Source organism: Poecilia latipinna, unplaced genomic scaffold (genome assembly GCF_001443285.1).
Source record: "Poecilia latipinna isolate Pla-1442-1.1 unplaced genomic scaffold, P_latipinna-1.0 Scaffold622, whole genome shotgun sequence".
Lineage (NCBI taxonomy): Eukaryota > Metazoa > Chordata > Actinopteri > Cyprinodontiformes > Poeciliidae > Poecilia > Poecilia latipinna.
In genome coordinates this window covers 112,503-137,605 of record NW_015113238.1, presented here as the reverse complement: position 1 = coordinate 137,605, position 25,103 = coordinate 112,503, and the positions used below count along the sequence as shown (strand labels likewise).

The 25,103-nt window shown below is 43.2% G+C and overlaps 1 protein-coding gene across 18 annotated transcripts in view; it reads right to left on the bottom strand.

Annotated features, from left to right (window-relative positions):
- The window catches only part of ttn.2 (titin, tandem duplicate 2), a 208,919-nt gene that overhangs the window by 152,499 nt on the left and 31,317 nt on the right, over positions 1 to 25,103 (bottom strand). For 15 of the 18 annotated variants that reach the window (XM_015043229.1, XM_015043240.1, XM_015043237.1 and 12 more), the window contains exons 34-48: positions 24,396 to 24,680; positions 24,193 to 24,318; positions 23,331 to 23,519; positions 20,967 to 21,017; positions 6,214 to 10,038; positions 5,222 to 5,500; positions 4,392 to 4,955; positions 3,926 to 4,207; positions 3,556 to 3,834; positions 3,197 to 3,478; positions 2,840 to 3,118; positions 1,228 to 1,515; positions 841 to 1,119; positions 461 to 742; positions 16 to 294 (exon numbers count right to left, since the gene is read on the bottom strand). In XM_015043229.1, coding sequence (XP_014898715.1) covers positions 16 to 294; positions 461 to 742; positions 841 to 1,119; positions 1,228 to 1,515; positions 2,840 to 3,118; positions 3,197 to 3,478; positions 3,556 to 3,834; positions 3,926 to 4,207; positions 4,392 to 4,955; positions 5,222 to 5,500; positions 6,214 to 10,038; positions 20,967 to 21,017; positions 23,331 to 23,519; positions 24,193 to 24,318; positions 24,396 to 24,680 — 7,569 coding nt within the window. The remainder of the gene's footprint in view (positions 1 to 15; positions 295 to 460; positions 743 to 840; positions 1,120 to 1,227; positions 1,516 to 2,839; positions 3,119 to 3,196; positions 3,479 to 3,555; positions 3,835 to 3,925; positions 4,208 to 4,391; positions 4,956 to 5,221; positions 5,501 to 6,213; positions 10,039 to 20,966; positions 21,018 to 23,330; positions 23,520 to 24,192; positions 24,319 to 24,395; positions 24,681 to 25,103) is intronic. The other 3 variants (XM_015043246.1, XM_015043247.1, XM_015043244.1) reach the window with 2 other exon arrangements.

The window sequence follows — 25,103 nt, the reverse complement described above, 5'->3', positions numbered from 1 at the left end:
GTGCATCTAACCAACCTTTGAGTGTCACTTGACATTCACAGGTTGACAACCCCACTTCATTCTCAACAGTGCACTGGTACAAGCCAACATCTCCAGCCTCGACCGCCTGCACTTGCAGAGCCACCAGATCGTCTTTCACTGTGATTTTGTGTCTCTTGTCATTTCTGATTGCCTTGGCGTTTTTGTAAAATGACACAGTGAAAGGAGCAGAGCCAGAGACTTGGCCCTCCAACATCATCTCAGAACCTTTCACAACATCTTTGGCCTCCAAGCTACGTACAAACACCGGTGGTTCTAGAAGACAGTAATGATGTCGGTCAGCGAGCAGAAGACTGGACTGAATAAGTATAATACAAAGTTTACAGTAATCTTTGACTGAAAGTTAAATAAATCAAACTATCTTTACAAAAACTGCAATTAACCAACAAAATTCAGGAGATCTTCCTGTAGATGAACCAACCTTTGACAGTAACTATACTGCTGCATCGATCACTGCCTGCTTCACTTGATGCAACACAGACATAATCGCCACTGTCCCCAGTTGTACAGTTCAATATTTCAAGAGTTGCTTCTACATCAGACACACTGATTGTATATTTAGGACTGGAGCTGATCTCCATCTCATCCTTGAACCATTTGAAACTGATGACCGGACTGCCTGACACTTTGCACTCCAACCTGATGGAGACGCCACTTGTGACGAGCTTGGTCGCGTCAAGCTTTCGTACAAACACAGGAGGTTCTGGGAGAAGAGGTTAACATTCATTAGAGGACACAAGGCTTGTAAGTGTCACTTCAATGTCAGGGATTTAACGACACAGTTATAATGAGGACAAGAACCTTTCACAAAGAGAACTGTGGAGCAATCCACTTTCCCAGCATCGTTGGACACTTGGCAGATGTATTGAGAGGAATCACTGGGTTTCACAGAGTGAAGCTCCAGAGTGCTGGAAGAAGCATCTTTCTTTATAAAATAAATGCCTCCAGTTACAACCTCTTTTTCCTCTTTGAACCATTTAACAGCCAAAGGAGCAGTTCCAGTGAAGGCTGCTCTGAAGGAGACTTTGGCTCCTGGTATAACATCCTGGTTTTCTGGTTTCTCTGTGAACTCTGGGGGCTCTGGAGGCCATCAACAAAAAACAAATAGTCTTGTCATGTTAACATGAAATTCTTCAAACGTCACACAAGAGAAAGAAAGAAAGGGAAAATAAGATAAAGACTCATAACCTTTGACGTAGAGCGTGCCACTGGTTTCTTTAAAGCCAGCCGAGTTGGTAGCTTTGCATTTGTAAACTCCAGAGTCTGCCTTTTCCAGCCGACTGACTCTCAGTGTGGCAGAGCTATCTTTGAACTCTGATTGAAATTTGGCTCCCAACTCTATTTCCTGGTCATCTTTGAACCAAACAATGGTCATGGGTTGGGACCCAGACACCTTGCAGTCCATGGACACATCATTACCAATGTTGCCGTCGACTCTTTTCAGGGACTTGGTGAAAGTTGGAGGCATTATCCGATCTGGTAGTTGAAGAAAAAGCACCTCATTTATAAACACTGTTGTGTTGCGTCTGAAAAGAGTTGTTCAACTAAACCCAAGAGAAAATCATATGCTGGACACTGTCTCTTAAGTTTAAAGTATTCATACTGATTTACTTTCAGACCACAGTCATCAAAACCAACTTCCTTCTACATCTGCCATGGAAAACCAATCCAAGGCAAATGGACAAAGAGTTTAATTTAGCAAGTCATCAAAACGTTGCAGTAATCACCGCTGGTTCAGCACTTTGCAATTTGCCTCTCAAAAGCAGCAACTTTTGAGAGGTAAAAAGTGTTGCTTTCTAATAATCTGGTACACAGAGTCCTTCATAATGTTTGGTATTTATTTTTCTAAGCTTCCCCGCTCTTCTTTCCTGTATGAAATTATTAATCTAACATTTCAAACATGCTTAAAGTGCACATTTCAGCTCCCTCAAGTAGAAAGTACAACTTTTTAATCACAGTCAGGCTGTTTTGGACAATTGGTTTTCCAGATACTTGTAATTGCTGGGCTATGTTTCATTTCTTTTTACTGTGATGTGGAGCATTTCTATCTTACAGAGTCTGTAGTTGTTCAACATGAGAAGAAAAGCCGAACAAATAAAAGTTAAGTCAAGCAATTATCAAACTCAAAAGCAAAATCAAAGGTGCAGAATGTCATTAAGAAGAAGATCTAACATGGTGGCCTCATGAATCCCAAAGGAAAATCTTCACTGCTGTCATAAGAAGAATCATCACTATGGTAATGTAAGTGAACATTTGAGGATCAGCCTGCAAAAGGCAGCTGTCAGAGATTACTGTCCACAGACGGTTCCAATTAATCCGTTTATCTAAAATTGGGTCATGGGATTTGGTACAAAGAAGAAAATCCTAAAAGCCCTCCCTTTCTTCAGAGAAGCTCTCCAGCCCATTTTAGGGGATCCCAAGGTGTTCTCAAGGCAGAAGGGATACATCGTCTCTCCAGGGGTTTTGTGTCTTCATGTTTCTTCATAAAGGAAAGTGTAAGGGCAGAGAGCTAACTGACTGGACAGGTGCCTGCATTAGTGCAGAAGAGACTTTTATCTGTCCATCCCTCTTTTGATCTATCCTACAGTCTCTCATCTTGTTCCAATACTGAGACCGTTTTACAAAATACAGAAGCTGGTGTCGATAGAGCCTCAGAAACAGTATTGAATTGTCATGTTAATCATGTCTGAATTGTTTCACACTGACAATCGGAGTTTAAATTCACAGAAAAATGGATCAATGTCCCAAACATTATGAAGGACCCATATATTGTACATAATTTGTAGAATAGCAAGCTAACCTAAGACAGTGACTGAGCATGTGCACTGGTCTTTCCCGACTTTATTGGACACTTCCATCTTGTACTCCGAAGTGTCTCCTTTCTCCGCTGTCAAAATCTTCATGGTGGCTACGTTGTCCTTCAATGTCATCTTGTATTTCCGCCCACTTATCATCTCCTTCCCATCTTTGAACCACTTCACTTTCAGCTCTGGGCTTCCAGAGATTGTACACTCCAACGTGGCTGAGTCCCCTGCAGTCACACTAATGGACTCTGCAGGTTCTACAATTCTAGCAGGTTCTGGTGTAAGACAGATTAGGTGGTTATTAAGAGAAAGAGATTTGTACAATGTCATCTGCATCAGAGATTTTCCCTGACCTTGCACAGTCAGAGTGGCTTCACATTTTTGCTGCCCAGCCTGGTTTTCTGCTTGGCATGAGTACTTGCCACCATGGTTAATGGCCACTGCTGTTATAGAAAGGCTTGCAACATTGTTCTCAAAAACCATCTTGATATTTGGATCATCATCTCTGAGTATTTCAGAGTCTTTCATCCATTTAACAGTGATGGGAGCTGAGCCCTTTATGGTTCCTTGTAGCTTCACTGCATTTCCCAACACTGCTGTAACACTTTCAATTCTCTTTGAGAAAGATGGTGGCTCTACAAAAACAAGTAACATGTTAAAATCTGAGTTCCAGGTGCAGCACTAATCCTCAGCCTTTAATGGGTTTACCAACCTTTCAGCTTAGCTGAGGCCTTGGTGGTTACCTTCCCCACATCGTTGGAAACGATACACTGATAATCTCCAATGTCTGCGCTTTCAAAGGTCTGGATCTCTAGTCTTGACAGAGAATCTTGGGAGATGATTTTATACTTATGATCACCTGTGATGGGCTTCTTATTTTTTAACCAGCTGATGTCAAAAGGAGCCGTTCCTGCAATCTCACACTCCAGCTGAGCTGCTGCACCTTTCACAGCTTCTACGGTCTGCAGATCTTTTCTAATGGATGGAGGCTCTGAATGTCAAAAGATTAAAGTGTGTGGGGTTAAAACTAATATTTTCTGAACTAAACACAGAGAATCATGTAAGTCTCTCTCAGAACAAACCTTTAACAGCAACCACAGTGCAGCAGCTCTCACTACCGGCATTATTCGACACCTCACATGTGTAACTTCCACTGTCTGTCACCAGAAGGTTTAATATTTCCACAGATGCAACTCCGTTCTTAAAGGTGATTTTATATTTCTCTCCATCACTAAGCTCTCTGTCATTCCAGAACCAGTGGATGTGAAGTTCAGGTGATCCTTTAACACTGCATTGTAAACGTGCAGCTGCACCCTGCTTCCAGGTAAACTTAGGCTCCATTTTCCTGACAAAAGCAGGGGGTTCTGAAAGAGTGTTAGGAGACACTGAGACTTAAAATCATTGTCAAAACAGACACAGAAGAACATCAGCAAAAAACAAAGACAAAAGGCAAAACAAAGGACAACATTGCAACACATTAGCAGCAGCTTGCAGTTCGGATAGACCACCAAAAGTTTTTACCAGCAGTGATCACCTGCAGGTTCTTACCTTGAACTGTTACCACAGCCTCACAGGATGAGCTCCCAGCCTCATTTGTGGCTGTGCAAACATATTTCCCAGAGTCCTTGAGCTTGGACTTGGGAATCTCAAGAACTGCCACCTTATCCTCAAAGGACATCTTACAGTCCATGCTCAGGTGGACTTTTTTGCCATCCCTGGTCCAGGAGATGGTCACCGCAGTGTCCTCATCCACCTGGCACTCCAGTTTTAGTGGGTCATTGACAGCAGCTGATGTTGGTTCAAAGGTCCTAACAAAGCTGGGTTTTCTTATAACTGTAAGCTCTGTGGTAAAAGTAGCAGTGCCGACACTGTTGGAGGCCTTGCACAGGTACACTCCCTGATCAGTCAATTCGAGACTTTTAATGTGAAGAGAATACTTGTTCTTTTCACTTTTTATGACATAATTCCCTTCAGATGCGATGGCTATGTTGTCCTTGTGCCAGACAACCTCCATTGGTGAAGATCCAGTGAGTGAGCACTGGAGAACAGCTTGTTTGCCCACAAATAAGGTCATTGGCTCTGGTTTTGAAACAAACACTGGGGGATACATCTCTATGGAAAGCAGGTAGGACATACACAGCGTTTAATGAGTAGCAAAAAAACATCAGAAACAAACCAAACTTTGCAACTTAGTGAGGGATGTGGATTCAACATTGAGGACATTTTAAACCTCTGCATAAACATGTTGGTTCAGAGTCAAACAGCACCTTCCAAACCATACTGAGTCACATTAACACAGAACATGAATATAATTCTCTCTCTCTGTCTCCAACACAAACATGCATAGAAAATGAAAAAGGTTCCCACTGGGATCTTACCAGTCACGATGAGCGAGGCGGTGCAGCTATCGGAGCCGTGTTGGTTCGAAGCCTTGCAGGTGTATTCACCGCTGTCAGCCTTCACAGGATTCAGGAGCTCCAGTGAAGACCCCGTGTGGCGGCTGATGATCCGGTACTTCTCACTCTGTTTGATTTCAATGTTAGATTTGTACCACTTGAAGGTCACGTTCGGCGCATCCTCGGTCTCGCAGTCGAACTTTGCATGGCCTCCAACGTTGATCTCTACAGGGTTGATTTTCTGCCTGAAAACAGGTGGCACTGAGGCACACACAGAGACAGTGAAACATAGATGTTAGCTATGACATCCACAGCTTTTGTTAAGTAAAAAAAAAACTGACAGGAGCATGAAAGGTGGAATGTAACAGCAATGGAGGAAGGCAGTTCAGCAGTGACTGTGGAGGAGAAAAAGAGCAGGAACATTAGCCCCATGTTTTCACAGAAGGTTCTCATGGGGCTAGGGTTCCAGCTGAAAAGAGGAAAATCTTTGTGAAAATGATGCAATGCCAAGTTGAAGCCCTCAAACATGCAGAAAGTCTGGCAATGTAGCAAGAATGAACCTATAAAGACTGTGACAGACCAACCTGTTGATTCTTGCATGCCACCGTGATCCTAAAAAGGCTGTGAAGTGTCCCAAAGACCAGTGACCACGAGAATCAATACTGAAAGATGGTAATAAACCACAGGACCACAAGGTGGTCTTTGCATGGCTGTGATGGCCCTGGTCTTTAGGACATAAAGATCAAGAAATGATGTGGGACAAACAAAACACAGTGAGTTAGTACAATCCAGTGCCCATGCGGAACCCTAACAGTGCTCATGCTGAGCTATGAAATGGATATAAAACCAAAGTGATAAATACAAAGTACTTAAATGAGAGACGCTTGGAATGAAGAAATTCATGTGAATTATTAGTTGCTCATAGAAAATGGATGGGTGAATGAATGGTACATATATTTGTCCTGTTAGCAAACCTCTTGGGACCACAGTGAGTCTTGAAGATGTTGTTGTCCTGCCGGCTTCACTCTCAGCCTCACAAACATATTCTCCTTGATGTCTCTCCTTGACAACTTTGTTGATAACCAGTGAGTATGTGTCATGGTCTTTGAAACACTTGAACTCTTTGCCAGATTTCACCAATTGGCCATTAAAAAACCAGCTTACTTTTGTTGCAAATTTAATGGTTGTAATAAAGGTGACTTCACCACCTTCTTCAATAGCTAAGTCCTGTAGGGAGGTGACTATTTCAGGGTATTCTCTCTGCTCTGGTCTGGATAATGTGACTTCCTCTTTGAAGATCTCTTCCCTGTGCTCCTGCTGGATGCTTACATCTAGTGTTTGCTCAGTGGGGATGGTGGCAAGAGGCAGGGCAGTAGTGACAAAAGCTGCTCCCACTTCTTTTTCTTTACTTTCTACCATAACAGACCTCATTTCTTTTCTTGATACCTGAACCGACTGTTCAAAGGCCACCTGAGTCTCTGTGGTTATCTTGGTCTTAGATGAGATGGACTTTTCTACCTTTGCTCTCTTGGATTCTTGAACTACAACCTGCCCCTCTTCTGCAGGGCATTCAACTGTGACATCAGACTCAATCTTAAGTGCAGCAGCCTGAGATTTCGCAGCTGTGAAATCTATGGTACTCTCTGCCACACGCACGGACTCTACCATTGTAGAAAGCATTTGTTCTGACCTGGCTGAGGAAACATGAGCCCTCTGGGGTTTGTCTAGCTGCATGGTGCCTGGTTGCTCTGAGGTAAGAACATGAGCCTCCTGGTACACAATAGAGTGGAAAGCCGCCTGGAGTTCGGTCCTGAGATCAGCCTTTTGCGGGTATTCACCTTCAAAAGCTAGTGTGATCTCCATGGGGGCACCTGTTGTTGTGATCAGATATGTAAACATAGACCGTTTGGGTTCTCGCTGAACTTTGACCTCCTGCACTTCCACAGCCTGTAACTTTCCAACAACATCAGCCAGTAGGACTGGCTGGTCGCTGGCAACAGCAGACTGCAGTGCCTCTCTGAGCTGATGCCGTATATTCAGACTGGAAGGTTTAGGGATTTGAATCACAAACATCATCTCTTTGGGGAGAGCAGTGCTGTCTTTGGATTCTGTTGCCATTAGGGACAGTTTTGGTTGTGTGCTGACTATAACTTCAGTCGACTCAGACTTGGAGATCTCTTGAGAAAGCTCCCCTGTCAACACTTGCTTCTCATCCATCACTATCGACTGCCTAACGGACTGACCCTCATGGATCTGAACAGCAAAGTCCTGTTCTGCTGCCTCCAGAGAGATGCTGCTCTCAGTGGAGATCTCCTTCTCTTCAATCTGGACTGGTTCAGTGGGCATTTTAGGCTCTGTGGTTGTTAGACATTTAAACTTGTCCACACCTGACAAAGTTTCTGTGTGTCCTTCTTCTAGGACGTGACTGTCTGCTACACTGGTGATATGCATCACATTCCAGCGATCTTCTTTCTGAACTAAAGCTTTCTGGTGCTTGAGATCAACAGTAATGGGCGTCTCCTTTGGCAGCTGCATGGGCTGGTAGGAGACCTGGAGGATTTTCTGAGGCTTGGGCTCAGTTCGAGTGTTAGGCTGAACCCCGGTCACTGACAAATCTAGCTCCGCATGGTAATCTGCTGTGAGTTCTCGTCTTTCTTCTGAGACAGCTGCATGGCTCCTTGATTTTTCATGCTTTTGTGTTGCTACCTGTTCATTAGGCTTTTCATCTGTGAAAATGCCCTCTTTAGGCAGCACCTCTACAGGCATTACTGACTGGAGATGCAGCAAAGTCTGAGCCTCTTTTTGGGATTGAATGGCTATCGAGCTGGCCTTCGCTTCAAACTCTGATATGTCTTCACAAAAAACAGTTCTTTGCTCATCCTGACTTACACTGTGCAACAGGGTGGGACTCTTCCTGGTATCTGCCTGCTCAGGTGTTGGTTTTTCAGAACTGAAGCTCTTTTCAGATGAAAGGAGGTCTTGGTCTGTGATGACCTGCAGGTGCAGTACCTTCCCACTTTCTACATGTGACTGAATAGTCACTGCCCTGTCCAGACATGGCAGTTCTTTAGTCGGCTCAGCCTGCAGTATTTGCCTTTCTTCAGCATTTAAAGCTGCCTTCATTATTCTATCTTTAGAAAGTTGAGCTGCTTCTTCAGCAGGCATCTGCATTGAGAACCCTGTCTCCTTAGAAAGAGTCTGTTTGGACTCACTGATTGAGGCTAAAATAGGCCGTCGCTGTTCTTTCTTAATGGTGGATTTGACAGCAGATTCTGCTGTTGATAGTTCAGCTGTGTGGCCTTCTTCCATTACTTGTTTCTCTGTAGACTGAGCTGAATATAAAATTTTAATACCTTCCTTCACCCTGTAGCTCTTCTCCTGCTGTTGTCCAGGGATATCCTCAGACTGCTCTCTTACAATAGAAAGTTGCGACTCTACCTGATGCCCGCTGACCAGGTGTTTGGGTTCGGAGGTGGGTTTGACTTTAGCAGGCTGCCTGTCATGCAGAAGCTCTGTGCTGACAGTTGAAAGTGGGGTGAGCTCCTCTGCCACAGCAGACATTAATTTTGATTGTTTTTCTCTTGCCAGCTGCAGTTCAATAACCTCAGGACTCTGAATGCGGTCACAGTGCTGCTCTGTGAGGCCCTGACTCTCTTCCACAGAGGATGTAAATGCTGCCATGTGAAGCTGCTTCACAGGAACAGCTGATGCCTGAGGCGGGTGAGTGGGAACCACAGAAACCCTCTCCTCTACCTCATGAGTCTGAAGCACAGCTGCCTGTTGGGTCAGTGTCTCACGATGGATGGTTGCAGCAGAGATGTCCAGCTCCCCAAGCGAGGCCACCTGCTCACTAGGAATGATCTTCCTGTCTTCAGTACCAATGGTGTAAACCATTTGATCTGATCGGGTTTTGTCCTGGCCTGGAAGGCTGACCTGATACAGACGAGACTCGGTCGCCTGTTCTGATACTGACACCTTATAGGATTTTTTCTGAACCACGGTCAGCTGCTCCTCTTTGTGTGAAACGGAGACCGACTCCCCAAACACAACAAGCTCAGCACTACAGGTTGCCTCACCAAACTGGTTGGAGGCTTTACATGTGTATAGGCCACTGTCTTCCTGTTTGACGCTCTTGATATTGATTAGGCCAGATCCATCTGGGTTGGTTACTATGATGCAGTTTCTGCTGGGTTGGATTTGGAAAGCCCCTTTCAGCCATTTCACATCAGGAACTGGATCTCCTGTGGTTTTGTAATTAAAATAAACTTCCCCTCCCTCTGAACATCTAACAGGTTGGATCTGAACAGTAAATGTAGGTGGTTGACCTGTGACCTTAAACATTTTCTCTACCCACCTCTCTGCATGGCTGATGTCGGGCTTTTTCACTTCTAGGTATGTGGTGCATGTTGTCTGGCCAAACCTGTTGGTGGCAGTGCATGAGTACTCGCCCTCATACTCAGACGTAACTTTGGTGATCACCAATGTGTACTCCTCCTTCTCCTCTACCAGCCTGTATGCAGACGAGCTTTTTATCACCCTACCATTGCGAGACCACTGAACAATCGGCTTTGGAAAGCCGGACACCTTGACCGTAAGTCTGGCTGTTTCCCCTGAGGTTACGGCTGCTGGGGATAGCTGGCTGAGGAAAACTGGCTTCTCTTTTTTCTTCTCTAAAGTGGAAGAGTAACGTTTGGGATCTGGCTTGAGTTCAAGTGTTTTAGATTTCTGTGGTAACTGGACACCAGTGTAGAAGGTTTCCTCTCGTTCTTCCACAGTGGTGATGGTGGTGCTAGAACGCTCTGCGGGAAATATTGAGCAACACTGAAAACAATGTCCACAAATAAAACCTCATCATTTTACTAATTAACTCACAAAAACAAATCAATTAAGTCCATAGCTACACAAATTGCTCAATATGTATGTCATTTATTAGCACCACGTTTTGAAGGTTGGAAGAACTCAAGTGGAGTGAAAAGGACAACCATGTGACAGCTGGTACAGCAGCTTTAGACTCCAAACAGCTTTTACTCATTTACAAGTGATTAGAATGTTCTAGATTTCTCAAACAATATTTTTATGCTGCCCGTAAAACTCAAAGAATCCTGACTCCTTTTCACAATTTAATTCAACATCAAGTGTAATATTAATCTAAACTAACTTTCACTTACTTGTTTATCAGTTACACAGCTAAGATCGTAACTTTTAGATATTATGTTTCACTAATGTTAGTGAGGATCATCAACGCTACTAGTACAAATGACATTATTTATATGATTGCACAAATACAAATGACTAATTAGGAGCTTCATTTTAGTTATAGTCTTAAATTCACTAGTAAAAATAATTATATAAACCCTAACTGGTGAATCATTATCGAGTTTTTCTTTGAGAATATATGGGGGTTTGTTCAGGATTTAAAGCTGAGCTAATTTCTGATTTAATTTGCACAAAAAATTGGAAACTTAATTAGATAACACTTTGACAGGGTGTGCATAAGACTGACGCGACACTGCCATGACATAACAGCTGTCATGAAGATGAGGGAGTTTCCATGAATGCTTACGACTGCTGTCGTGAAGTGTCATTTGGTAAATAATGACAATTTCTATGCAACGTTGCATTAAAACCTGTATTAAAAGTAAATTAAAATGGTCAACTTTGCATTATAAGTATCATTATTTACCGAATGACACATCATGATAAAAGTGGCAATCATTCATGAAAACACAAACCATGACCAGACTCAAACTTTACATCAAACCTTTTATTATATAAACTCTGAGACAAACTGACATCTGTACAAATAAACCACACATGTTCATCACAACACCAGAGTTTCTTTTTTTTCTCTCGTTATTGAACACTCGTTCACTCCTAACATTACATTTATTTACAAAACATCCCCACAGTCGTTTTCTAAAAAAAAAAAAAATGTTTCACAGTGTCCATTTTTAAAATAACTTATCTTTCCTTTTCATTTTCATCTTGATTTATAATTCCACCAAACAAATGATACACAGGCAGTGAAAGCCTCAACCCCCCCAAACAAATCCACATTAAAGGCCACTCAAACCTAACAAACAAAATAATTTCAAGTCAGCAGTACAGAACATTTGAGTTTTCAAATTTATTTCAGATAAGATTGTTTTTAAGCTTTAATTTTAATATTACTGAAGATTAGATCAACTTATAGATTGATAACAGTAAGGCTTATGAGTAATAAATTATAATTTAACAAATATAGTCTATTTATAATTTAAGTCCTTTCAAATGAAATCCTGTCAGTATTTTCTGAATTGTGTCTTTTATTTCAAAAACATATATGTCTGTAAATACTGTAAGAACAAGGAACTTAAAGTGAACAAAATATCAAATAGATGTATTTATTTTATGTTTACTGCATTGTTGTTGCAGACATGCTACATTCTACCAATAAAACTAAACTTTAGTTAACACGTGACTTTGAGTGAAATGCTATAGTCGCAATTTCCTTTATATATAGTTTGAAAAATAATTTAAACAGCCTAACTTCAACATTCAATCTGTCAAGCTCAGAGTTACCAAAGAAAACATAAACCAAGACTTTTCGATCAAAGACTTAAACTAATATTGTGTTTAACATAAAGAGCAAAAGATCAACTTTCTGACTTACAAGGACAAACACTAAAACACTGTTTTCATCATCAGTACAACAGGCACTCTGCTACATGTCTCAGCTTTTGCTTTTAAATCAGTTCATATATAAGGCAGTGAAGCAAAGAAGTTCTCAGTTTATACCATAACCAAAAGTTGTCGTCACACAAATTTATGACTTCAAAAAAAAAAAAAACAAAAAAAAAACAACAAGAAATTAATTTTTAGCTAATTGATTTTAGTGCTAGTTATGGTAACCCAGTAGTTAGCAGTGTAACCACACTGCTAGAAGGTTCTAGTTTGAAATCCTGACCCAGGTTTTGTTTGGAATTTGGTAACTTCTGTTTCCTCTTGGTTACTTTTGCTTGGTGAATCTTTGTGACCAAACCTTACAACCTTAATATCTAGAAAATCTTCAGCAGTGCTGCTGTTTCTATGCAGCCAGCAGAGTTTTGGATTAAACACTTATACTCTCCAGCATCACTCTGAGTCACGTTGGTAATGAGCAGATTGAAATGACCAGCACTTTTCTCCTGGATTATACATCTACTGTCAGTGACCAGCTCTCCATCTTTGTACCACTGAGCTGTGGGGTTTGGTTTGCCGCTGACCAAACACTGGAGAATGACAGGGGTCCCTGCAGCTGCAGTTACGTTAGTCAGTGGGATGACACATTTAGGGGGGATTTCGGTCACCTGGAAGTGAAAGCTGCACATATCCGATGACTTCCCCTTGAATTCAATTTTTTCATCCTTGGCTGGCTCAGCAAACACATCAAAGTTAACACTAACATACTTCTGCCCTTGCTCACTGGTTTGGTGGTCAGTGTTGGCCACCAACCTCACTGCCCGCTGTGACTCATCAGGCTCTTGCTCAAATTCAAACTCAAGCTCGATTTCAGACACCTGTTCACCATCAAACGACGTGTTTCCAACCATCAGGTCAAACTTCTGGGGCTGGACTTTGGCACTTCCTAAGGACACAGCGGTCAGCTCCCTACCTCTGGTCTTCCCTGAAAAAGCCTTTGCACTTATCACCACCAGGGAGGCTCGACAAAGAGTCTCCCCAACAAGGTTTATCGCCCTACAAGCATAAACTCCACTATCCTGAGTCGTAACTTTACAGATCTTCAGGAAGTGGTTATCTCCATCGGAGGAGTGCAAGTATTTCTTTGTATTATGTGGAATTTTCTTGTCTCCCTTAAACCAGGACACAATTGGAGACGGGATTCCCATCAGAGAGCACTCAAACATAACAGTAGTACCCTCTGGGGTTTCCATGTCACAGATTGGGTTGATAAACCTTGGAGGCATCTCTGTGACCTCAAATGCTATTTTCAAGTCATCATGCTCTTGAGTGACAAAATCCACAGCACCCTCCTCATAAATACTGGGCAACACATCCAAAGATATGACCATGCTCTTGTTGTCTGCTGTGTACTCAGGAATGGTGATGATCTTAACCTGCTTCTCAAACTCCTTTACCTCATTTTCATCCAGTTCTACCTCTAGCAGAATCTCCTGAGGGGATGGAGAACGAGAGGAGTCGTTCTCCTCCACATCAAACTCCATCACATGCTGATGGGTGACAGCAGGTGGTGCTGGCATGAACCTCACCTCCTGTGATACAACCACCACCAGAGCAACACTTCTGGCTTCCCCAACATAGTTCACAGCCTCACAGATATATTCTCCCTGGTCAGCCTTAGTTACATTATGAATCACTAGCGTGATGTTATCACCATCTCTGTCCATTCTGACTCTATCGTCTGCCACCAGCTGGGTTTTGTTGAAAAACCACCTTACATCAGGGGAAGGCAGGCCAAAAACCTCAGCATAAAATGTCAGTGAGTCATTTTCAAACACTCTTTTCTTAATGAGAGGCTTAAGGAAAGCTGGAGGGATTCCCTGCACTTTCTCTGGAAGGGTGGCCGGTCCTAGTGACCCTTTGCCCTGTGAGAGAAATCTGCTCTCATCCAAGCTTACGCCATTTGGATCGGTTTTAACACCCTCATCAGCAGGAGAGTTGAGGAAATGAACCGGTGAGAAGAACTTCTCGGTGGAGTCTCCCGTTGAGGGTCTCTTGTGATGTACTGGAGAGAACGGAAACTCATCCGGTGTCATAAACCCACTAGGTCTGTCAGAGTTTGGAGTGTGAAAGGATGGTGGTGACTTGAGAGTGTGAAGGGACTCTGCGATTGGTTGAGACACCTCGGTAGAAGAGCCTGGGGTGAAAAACCTTTCAGGTACCTCTGCTATCTCTTCACTCATAGTGCTGCCAATTTCTATGGACATCTCAGACTCGGGGGTGAGTGGCCTACCCCAGTCTGTTGGAGGGTTGTAATACTCGTACACAGCCCCGAAAGTTACTTCCTCCTCCTGCATGGAACCTGCTGCCGCTGCTGCCCCTCCCTGAGCCTCAGCTGCCACAGATTCTTCAAGAGTATCTCCTTCCTGTTCTGGTGGAGCAGCTAGTACATCAGGTGGTTTAACTTGGGTGTTTATGTTTGGGTTTCTAATCATTTTTTGGGGTTCAGGATTCACATGAACACCAGTTCTACCAATTTTAGCTATTATTTCAGTTCCATCTTTTTCTCCAGTGAGAGCTTTCTCTGATATTCCTGTTACATCAGTCTTTGAGTCTGGCATACTGACAAAAATGCCACTGTCCATAGATGGTTCTGTGATAGACATAAACTCTTCACCACCACCTACAGCCTCCTCACGTATTTCCTCTAAAACTGATCCCTCTTTGAACCTTTTGACCTCCTCATCCATGTGAGTTCCACCTTCAACCAATGTCTCAACAACTTCAGCTGCATCAAGACAAAAAGATGCTTCCAAACCCACATTTGGGGGTAGAAACTGCCCCTCAGTGTCTAAATGTCCAGAAATTGTTTTAGCTGCTACACCTTCCTCAACAGGCGCCCTAACAGAACGCCTCATTACAGGGACCTTCTCAGGCTTGAAAGGAATGAAACTACTGGTTCTGTCAAATGGCTGTTGTGTCTGATCCCCAATCATCTCGACATCACCAGTCTGTGTAGGATCTTGGACACAAACTGGTTTCTGTGGCCTTGGTCTCACAAGCTGTGGAGACTCCTGCAGCTCTTCCACAAACTGTTTCACACCTGCTCCTTGTTCAACACCAGTGACCTCAGAGGCATCTGACACTACAGGTTCAGTTGCTTCAGGAACATATGGATTTACTGATACAGCAGGTTCCTCAGACACCCTGTCAAGTCCGAGCGCTTTCTCCTCCTCTTGTTGGTCTAGGGAAATGGCCACAGAAGGAATAAACTCTTCAGGAAACTGTGTGTCTTTTCTTTGCTCCTCAGGTGAAGGAGGTGTCATTAGAGAAACTGGTGAGTCAGACTCAAAAGCCTGTTTGATCTGAGAAACTTTAATTATAGCAGCAGAACCATGAAGACCACAGCCTGAAAGTGTTGGGGGCTCTTTGGAAGGAGAAAATCTGGATTTTGGGGCTTTGACGCCCATATCTGACGGAGAAGGTGAAATTAGAGGTTTATCCTCTGTACGAGAGACGGCAGGAACATGCACAGTGGCAGGTTTCTTGAAATCCTCAGTTAGTCTTGCAGGAATCTCGCTTACTCTTTCAGAGGAAGAGATATATTCTCCCTCCTCAGCTTCTCCTTGCTCTGAAAACTGCACAGGATCACGGATTTGACCTGACACTTGACAGATGCTCATGACCTCCCCAAGCTTATTTTTAGCTAGACATCTGTACATTCCAGCATCTGTGCATCTAAAACTGTAAATATAAAGTCTGTACATTTTATTATCTACCTCTGCTCGGTATTTATTGGCCGCAGCATCAAGGCAAGTATTATTAAAATACCATGTGGCCTCAGGTGCGGGATCACCAGTGATAACGCACTCCAACACTGCAGTGCTGCCCTCAGGACACGTCACATTCTCCAGTTCAGTCACGACACAAGGGGCTTCTCCAACCACATCAAAGGAGAAGGTAAATTTGTGCTTCAAAGTCTGAGGCGTTCCATCATCACTGGCAACCTCTGGAGTTTTCTCTGGCAAAGCTTGAGGTCTGTCCTCACTGCTGTCCTCAGACATTTCAGGGAGGGGAGTAGCAGCTGTAATTCGAATCTCTACAGGTGAGGATGTGAACGATTCATCTGACAATCGACGTTTGTGGACTACAGTTTGAGGAACTTGCAGCGTTGCTTTTCCTGAATCTATGTAGGTCTGAATCTCCTGCTCTATGAGACTCTCCTGACCCCCCAGCTCCTCAGTAACTACTACTTCCTGGGTGACACCTGCCTTTTTTGATGCTTTCTTATCCAAAATCTCAAGAGTACCACTGCAGATTGATTTATCATGCTTGTTGGTTATGATACACTCATAAGTCCCCTCATGATCTGTCGTTGGATAGAATACAGTGAGCTTAGAGTTGTTTGATTTGATCATGATGTCATAATCTGGGTTGCGGTCCAATGACTGGCCATCTTTGAGCCAGCTAACAACAGGTGGAGGATCACCCTGAAACTGGCAAGTGAACTCTGTCATCTCACCAGTTTTAACTTTAAGTGAAGATATGTCTTTTAAAAATACCGGGGGTGAGCCTGGAGAATCCACATGCCTTTGTTTTACCCTCTGGGACTCTGGAAGTTTAATCTCCTTCTTTATAGCAGTTTGTGCAGAACTTCCCGCTCCAGTTACTCTAAGTCTAACTGAATCTTCACTTTCTTCAACTTTCTCTGTACCTGCTAAACCTTTCTGTTGTCGCCATCCACTACTCTCTCCAGCAGTTCCTGCCTCCTCTTTTATCCCTCGCTTATCTCTTACATCTGTCTGGAAACGCTGGTGGCTGGATTTATCGGCGGTCATACTATACTCCTCCCTACTCCTCATTCTCTCTGATGCTCCACCCACATCACCTGATTGAAGAGCTTTTTCATTAGCAAAAGGCCCAGCCACCTTAAGAGGAGAAGTAGTGCCTCGGAGAGGCATCTGGGTTTCAGAAGACTGTTTACTTTGTGCAGCTCGTCGTTCAGCTGAAAGTCTTGCATTTGGTGATAAAGCACGGAGTTCACGGTCCATCGGAGGAAGATGGGGCTCTAACACAGGTCCAGGCTGTTTGCACTGACTGTCTAAAGCCCACTCTGACTCCAGCTCAGACACTTCCTCTTGCTCAACAACATCTTGCTGCCATTTCAGGATACGCTGAGCCATTGCTTCTTCCTCGCTTACAAAGTACTCGCTGTCCGTCTGCAGTCTGGTCTCGCGGCCCTCTGTCGGCACTTCCTCAGCTAGCGGCCACTGAGGAATATCTGATTTCTGATCTTGGAAACCTGCTGGAGCCGAGGTGGTTGGCAGCTGCTCCTGAGCTGTTTGACCAGGAGAAATCCTCCTGCTGTGGGCCAAAGTGGGCTGCTGAAATGTAGGCAGAGCAGAGGTTTCTGGGAAGATTCTTCCAACCTCAGGAGTCGTCTCAGCCTGGAACGGAGGATAACGCTCTGCCCAGTCAGACTCTAGCTCCACTGGCTGCTGTTGCTCCATCAGAACATCTTGTTGCCATCTCATGATTCTCTGAGTCAGGGCCTCCTCTTCACTGACACATTTCTCACTCTCCAGTTCTGAGATGTTCTCTCGTGAAAGCTGCAGCTCTCGTTCTTCTTTCGTCTTCTCAAACAACTTCTTCTCTGTTCTGACTTTTGTTCTAGGTGACTGAACATCCTCCTCTTTTGCTTTACCTTTCATTCTAGGTGATTTATGTGCCAGGACTGGAACCTCTTTTTCCTGTTCTTGTATTGGGATTTTACTTCTGGCTTTAGGAGAGGGTGCAGATGTTACTTCACGTTCTGCTTTACCTGCCACTGTTGCAGGTTTTGAGTTTGGATTTGGTAAATTAACTACATCTAACGGTGCTCCTTTCTCCATCACCTGCTGTGAAGAAATGACCTCCTTAGACATCATGTACTGATTATCTGCTGGTAGAGGCAGATCAGTTTCAGGGTGAAAAGCCTCTTCCTCTGACATTCGGACACCTTGCTGCCACTTCCTGATCCGCAGAGCCAGAAGTTTCTCCTCGCACTCCATCCTTTCAGCCTCCAGACTTTTCTCATACTGATCCCTCAGAGACTCCTCTGGTTTATCTGCTGGTTTAACTGGATCAAAAGAAGCAGATTTATCTACTTCCAATCCTCTGACTTCTTTTTTAGGTGATTTTGGTGGTGCCACTTCAAGTCCTAGAGGCCTTGCCTTCAACATGGGAGATTTGTGTTGAAGAGAGATTTGTGTGGCTTCAGTTCCCTCAGCTGATAATTTCTCAGCCACCTCCTGCTTGGTGTAAGGGTGCCCTGTAGGTTCCATGTATTGTATTTCAGCTGGCAGAGGAACATCAGTTTCTTCGTGAAATGTTTCTTGCTCTGACATCAAACTTCCTTGCTGCCACTTCCTGATCCGCAAAGCAAGAAGCTTGTCCTCACACTCTTTTCTGTCGGCCTCCAAGCTCTTCCCATACTGAGCCCTTAATGATTCCTCCTCATAGGACTCATCTCCTTCAGAAGGTACGGGGGCTTCAGATATTACCTCCTCACTAAAGACAGATGCTTCTTCTTGAACAGAAGTCCTGGTTTCTTCAATTTTGTGGAGCAGCTCAAACTCGGCCTTTGCCGTCTCCACCTTTTGCTCTTCACTTTCACCTGCCTGAGACTCACTGACGTTTTTATCCTCCAGTGTCTCTGTGAATTTGTCACCAGACTTTCTTTCTCTCTGATGTGTTGTGTCAACTAGCTCACCTTTCATGATCTGAATGGCTCTTGTTCTGGATTGAGGCTCAAACAAATGTCTCTTTCGAGGGTGAGAAGGTTCCCTGGTTAACTTTTTCTCACCCTGATTCAATGTTCGGTGCTGGACGTCAGGCAGAGAGGTGGGCTTGACCCTCAACTTCTCCACATACTCTGCATAGCTCGACTCACTGGCGACTGACTCGACCTCAAACTCAGAGGAGGACATGGTGGAAATAGAAAGCCTTTTCTTTTGTTTCACTGCTTTCTGCAGGGTTGTAAGCTTTGCTCTGACCTCATTGTGGAGGCTTTCTGTGTCACTGAACCTGTCGCTGTATCTGTCGCTGCACCTGTCACTGAACTTATCACTGAATCTTGCCCCAGTGCGTCGGTCACAGTAGATATCACTGAACCTGTCGTTAAAACGCTCAGACCTGTCAAACATGGGGGGAGGAGACGGGGCGCGCTCAGAGGCAGTCTCTAAACGTTTGGATTCCTTTTCTGATGGTTTGTCTAAAGAACCCGTACTAGATCTGAAGTACACAGTTCTCACTAAAGCACGTTTGGATCGGGATCTGCCCTGGTGGACTTTGGACATTTTGTCAAATGGAGATCCTACACACCTGAGATCAACTCTGAACTTCCTCTCCTTCCTCTGCTCTGCCAAGTTGTCTACACTCTCATGGGCCTGGGCAGAGCGCCGAACAAAGCCAAGGTAGTTAGCGGATTGCTCTTCCCTAAGCGAAACCAAAAGTGATGCTGTGGACTCAGCAGAACCTTCTGAGTTTAATGCCATCACCTTGTAACTGCCGGAGTCTTTCTCCCTGATACTGTCAATGAAAAGACACGTAGTGTGCATGTGCATCCTGCTGTCGGTACAGATCCTACGTCTGCGTTCCTTGGGGATAGATCTATTGTTATGAAACCAAAGAATAGTCGGCACAGGACAAGCGATCAGTTTACACTTTAACTCCACTGGTTCTCCCTCCAGAACTGACTGAAACTTGAGTTTCTTTGTGAACGACGGCTTCATGTTCTCTGTCCAGGAGCCGATTGACGAAGTTCTGCTTGAGCAGCGGTTAGCTGATACCAAGCCGTGATCGAGGAACTCCTCTGTGTCAGAGAAAGCTCCGCGGAGATGTCGGGTGCCGCTGAGCTCAGTGATGCTGTGTGCTTCTGCAAACAGAAACAGACGACAGTCAGAACGACACGAGGTCTGGAGGTAAAGGGATGGAAAAGATGATCTTTAATGGAAATATTAAAATGCATGCTGGGAGTCACAATGCCATAAAAAATAATTTCACTCACCATATTTGTTCGAATAAACGCAAGACTTGATTCTTTTTAATAGAAACCTGCAGGAAGTTTTGATCCTTCGTCTGTGGAAATTTCTTCAAAACATGAATTATTTTATTATTGTTAAAACATGACGGCCAACATCCGCTTGTTTTCTCTCTGATGGTTGAGTTTTTACTTGAATGTTCCTTACCTGACTTGCAGACAGGAGAATAAACGCCCTTTCTAATCCTTAACAGGAAATGAATGAAGCACAAGCTCTCCAATACATATTTTTGATTTCAGAACATTAAGAATTGAAGCCGTAAAATTGGGCGAGAAAGGCGTTTATTCGAACTAATATAGTTTGACTGGTGTTATTTTGGAAGCAAACCACAGGAATCACATCCCACTATCTGCAAGCCAGGCTAGGACATATTCTGCAGGAAGAAGGTATCAGTCCCAAATGCAGAGGACCTCTATATCTTTTAAAGGGCCTTTCAAGTATTTCAAAGAGCTTTAAAAGATACACATCCTGCACCTTTTTCTTGGAAATACCCGAGGAACCTTCATGCCAAAATGACTTTCTGGATGCAAAGTCTTTAGAAACTGGAACAAGCAAGTTCTATCAGTGCTCTCCTGGAGGAAACCATGGGATACCATCATAATAAAAGAGCAGATGATACAAACAAGTATTTTTCCATCAAAACACATAACTATGACATGCAACTGCAGAAAATAAGATTTTTTAAAGGGACAGTTCAACATTTGACTTGTTTCCAAGCTGCTGCTGCAGGACAACTCTGACCCAACCAACCCATACAGCATGCATTTGCACATCAGTTTCTCTCATCAGGACCTTCATGGTGTCTCCACAAGAATCTCAGAACCATAGCTTACGTCAGAGTTGACTGCTGACAGACTACTTTTACAGTGAAAAGTCAGAGAATGTAACTGGAAACTAGGTCAAACTATCCCTTTTTCACTGAATCATCTTCTCAGGTGTGATCGCAGTAATTGTGTGTGACATGGCTGGAGAGGCTAAGGTCTTACCTTTAACTTCTTCTTCAATTGTGGCTTCGATCTGCTCCCTCACCAGAGTCACTGTGGAAGAAAGAGACACCAGTTTATCGTTTATCCATTAGCCTCTTCATGCCTTTGTCACATTTCTCACTGTTCAGGTTAAGACTGATGGAATTTATCCCTGATTTGGGATAAAACCAAAATGCCATAACCCAGTCTTTTTGTTATTACTACTGGACCACTTGTCAAACTTGCAAAAGCACAACATTTTACCAAGTATTTATGTCTAGTTTCAAGTTTCATTTAAAAATGGAGCAGTGACAAGACAATTTATTCCACAAAAATTACAAAATGTTGTGGCTCAAATATCAGTTCCTAAAAAACCAAAATGAGCTTTTCCAAAATCCAACAAAAGCAGCAGAAATCCCTGCTCACAATGAAGAAGCACAAACTGGTGTCCAGCAAGGAGGAAAGCAAGAAAGGGAAGTTTTTCAAAGGTAATCAGATTGGTAGAAAAAGAGAAATGAAGATCCCTTCCTACAGGAGTGACAGAGAGAGTAAATGTGTGAGTTTTACTGTGGAGAGACAAAGGAGGAGCATGAGTGAAGGGATTGTCCCTGAGAGGAAGAGTGAGGAAGGAGGAAGTGAAAACTCCAGGATTCAAACAAACACGTGGATTTGTGAAAGAAGACGTTTGACTTTGTGATGTTAGTCAGAGATGAAGAACGACTGAGGGATGTCCCGATTATCATGTTTTAGAGCTACACCAATCAGTCTGACAAAGATCAAATCAAAATTTTCTCTTAATTGGCTCTGATTGGTTGGTCAGATAATTCTACCAGTTTTCCTAATTAAATACATAGAAACTAAAATATCCCACCACTTTGGAAACCTGTCCATCCATATAAATTTAAAGGGGACCTATTATGCAAAATTCACATTTAGCTTCCATTTGTGTCTCAACTGCTTCTAAAAACAAACCAAGTGATTTAAATAAATAAATAAATAAATAAATAAATAAATAAATAAATAAATAAATAAATAAATAAATAAATAAATAAATCACCCAATAAGTTAATGTTTTTTGGTGTCTGGAAAATGATCCGTTTCAAAATCAACAGGCACTGCCCGTTACCTAGTAACCCCTGCGGAGCTCTACCTGTTACCTAGCAACCAAAGCTGACTCGTCACATTCTGATTGGTTGTACAGGAGGCTCTACTAATGCTTTTCAAAGATGTATGGTTGTATAATTGCACATCTGTTTGCAGCTATGTTAACATGCGAGTGCAAACAGTGAGTTGGAGGTCGTGGCCAGCAGCAGCTTACTTGGATTTAAAGTGACAAGACGTCCTAAAACACCTCATTCTGAAAAGAGTTGAAAATAGTCAAAACTGACCAGAATAAAATCCCATTTTCTAAGAATGATTTTGTGCAACAAAATGTAAAAAAAATGTTTTGTGTAGCCCAAGGCAGCATAATAGGTCACATTTAAGAAAAAAAAAAAATGTCCTTACTATTGCCCCTGTTTTCAGATTTTCAGGGAATTTGCATTGTAAGATAAAAAAAAGTGGAAAACTTATAACTAATCCGGTTCATATTGGAAGCTTTCATCTGGTTCGGGACATCCTCTCAGACTTTTATTTTTAGAAAGAGTGACTCAATCTTGAAGAAAGAAAAACGTGACGATTTAGGGGGGAGTCTGGCTACAAACCAACAGATCCAGGTGTTACCTTCTTCGTCTCTGTTAACGGTGAGGCTGGCCGAGCATGCAGCCTCCCCGGCGTTATTCACCGCCCTGCAGGTGTACTGCCCTGCATGCTCAGAGAAGGCGTCCACTATGATGAGTGTGGCGATGTTCGTCACCTCATCGAAGTGGAACACCACGTTCTTGGAAGGTTGGACCGGCTGCCGGTTGTGGAACCAGCTGATTTCCGGCTTCGGCAGGCCGGAAACACACGCATGAAAACGGGCCACCTCCCCGTGTGTCACTGCGCAGCTTGTGATTGGTTGGATGAAAATCGGCTTTTGGCCAACTGACGGTTTCTTTAGGCTGGAGATGTGCCACTGAGGCTCGGCAGAACTGCTCTCTGTTTGAATTTGCCCTGAAATGAAGCAGGTTCAGGGGTCGTTCTTTATTCAGTGAAAATTCCATCCCACTGATTGCTTTGCACCAAACCAAAGAAATGAAAGTCTTTTCAACAACAAACAGACTCCAGATCAGAATCCAAATCAGGATTCATAAAAAAGCTCCTTTAAACTGAACTCAATACAACCTCAGATTAATAACTTCTGACATTTTACACAGACATTGATACAAAACCAAAAAAAAAGTTCTGCCTTAGATATAAATCAAGCTTTTGTAGCTTTCATCATTATTTTGATGAAAAACTCACCGTCCAGTGTGAGAGTGGCAGAGCAGGACACTTTCCCGGCGTTGTTTGTGGCCACGCAGGTGTATTCCCCCTCATCCTCTGGGTAAACTCTGGAGATCTCCAGCTGACAGCTGTCGTCGAACTGAGACATCCTGAAGAAGTCGGACTGCTTGATCTCCTTCTCCTTGTGGAACCAGCTGATCTTCACATCTAAATCAGGAGAGTTTGTTTAGCTACAAACTAAATATTTAGTTTAGCAAGCTAAATACTTAGCTTAGAGCTAAATGTTTAGCTAATATGCAAATCACTTGCAGATAACCAAAAGCTAACTATCAAAGTAAACCTTATGAACCTTTAAATAAACTCCTAGTGACACTGACTGACTTCAGATTTTGCTCGTTACCTCTTCATCGTTGTTTCTTTTACACTCAATGAGCAGCTTTTCAACTTAAAACACAGAAAGAGCTCTTCTGTGTTTTAAGTTGAAATACAAAAGTTCACCAAAACATCTAATATCTTCCAAACAAAATATTAGATTGGATTTAACTAAATATTTAATTTGATAACAGTTTTTAGAATAGAGCTAATGGGACTAAATATTTAGCTTGCTAATTACATTTTTATTTGCAAACAAAATATCCAGCTTGCTAACTACATATTTAATTTGAGCTAGTTTGGAGGTAAATATTCAGCTTGCAAACAAGATATTTAGACTGGAACTAGATATTTAGCTTGCTTATTAAAGATTCTGTCTCTAACTCTTGCATTTAGTAAATAAATTAATAACAGGGTTAAAATACGACTTAAGAAAAATAAACCCTTCCTGTTATAACAGTCTAAACAACCCAAATTATTGATGTTAAATTCTGAAAGGACTTCTCACCGTCTCCACGGACTCTGCACTGGAAGTGAGCGGATTCTCCCTCTCTGGCTGAGGTGTTGGAGATGGGTGAGATGATGACGGGTGGAGCGATGGGGGCAGCAGAGTCTGGAGAGACCACCTCTGACACTACAGCACACAAACCTGCATCAGACTCCATCCGCCATGTCTCCATTCTGCTCTGCAAGCAGGACGTCGGGTTTTACCTTCCACATTGAGTGTGGCGGTGCTGGTGGCCGTGCCGTAGTCGTTCTTCGCCTCGCAGTTGTAGATGGCGGCGTCCTCGGGGAATACTTCGATCAGAAGCAGCGTGTGCTCGTTGCCGTCGTGAAGGAACTTGCACTTGAAGCCCGGCGACAGAGCCTGGGAGTTTTTGTACCAGGAGACCTGCGGTGGAGGAACGCCGCTCACCTGAACGGAGAAGCGAGCCGGCTTTCCTGCCTCGACCGACTGGGGCTCCATGTGACGGAGGATCTGAGGAGGCTCCGGGACTGGGAAGTAAAATGTTTGGTCCAGGGTTACTATTGTTTAGGGTTTTTCATTACAGTTTTCTTTTGTTTAGTTGTGACTTTCTGTTCTAATTCAGTAAGTTTTGATTGTTTTAAAGTATGTTTGCTAGTTTTATTACTTAGATATTGTTTAGTTTTTATTAGTTTATGGTAACAGTATTAGTTTCATCATACTTTGGTTAACTTTTAGGTGCAAAATGAACAAAAACGCAGTATTGTAATTATGTTTACATCAATTGGGTAATGAATGCTGAACAGAAAACATTTTCAAAAAATGTATTCAATTACTGTTGAACAACCAACTGACTGACATTTTCTCACAACGTTTGCTGTTGCCATTTTGTGCTGCCAGAAGGAGTATGGAGAACTGCAATTCCCCACAGCTGAAGTAAACTGACTGTGTGG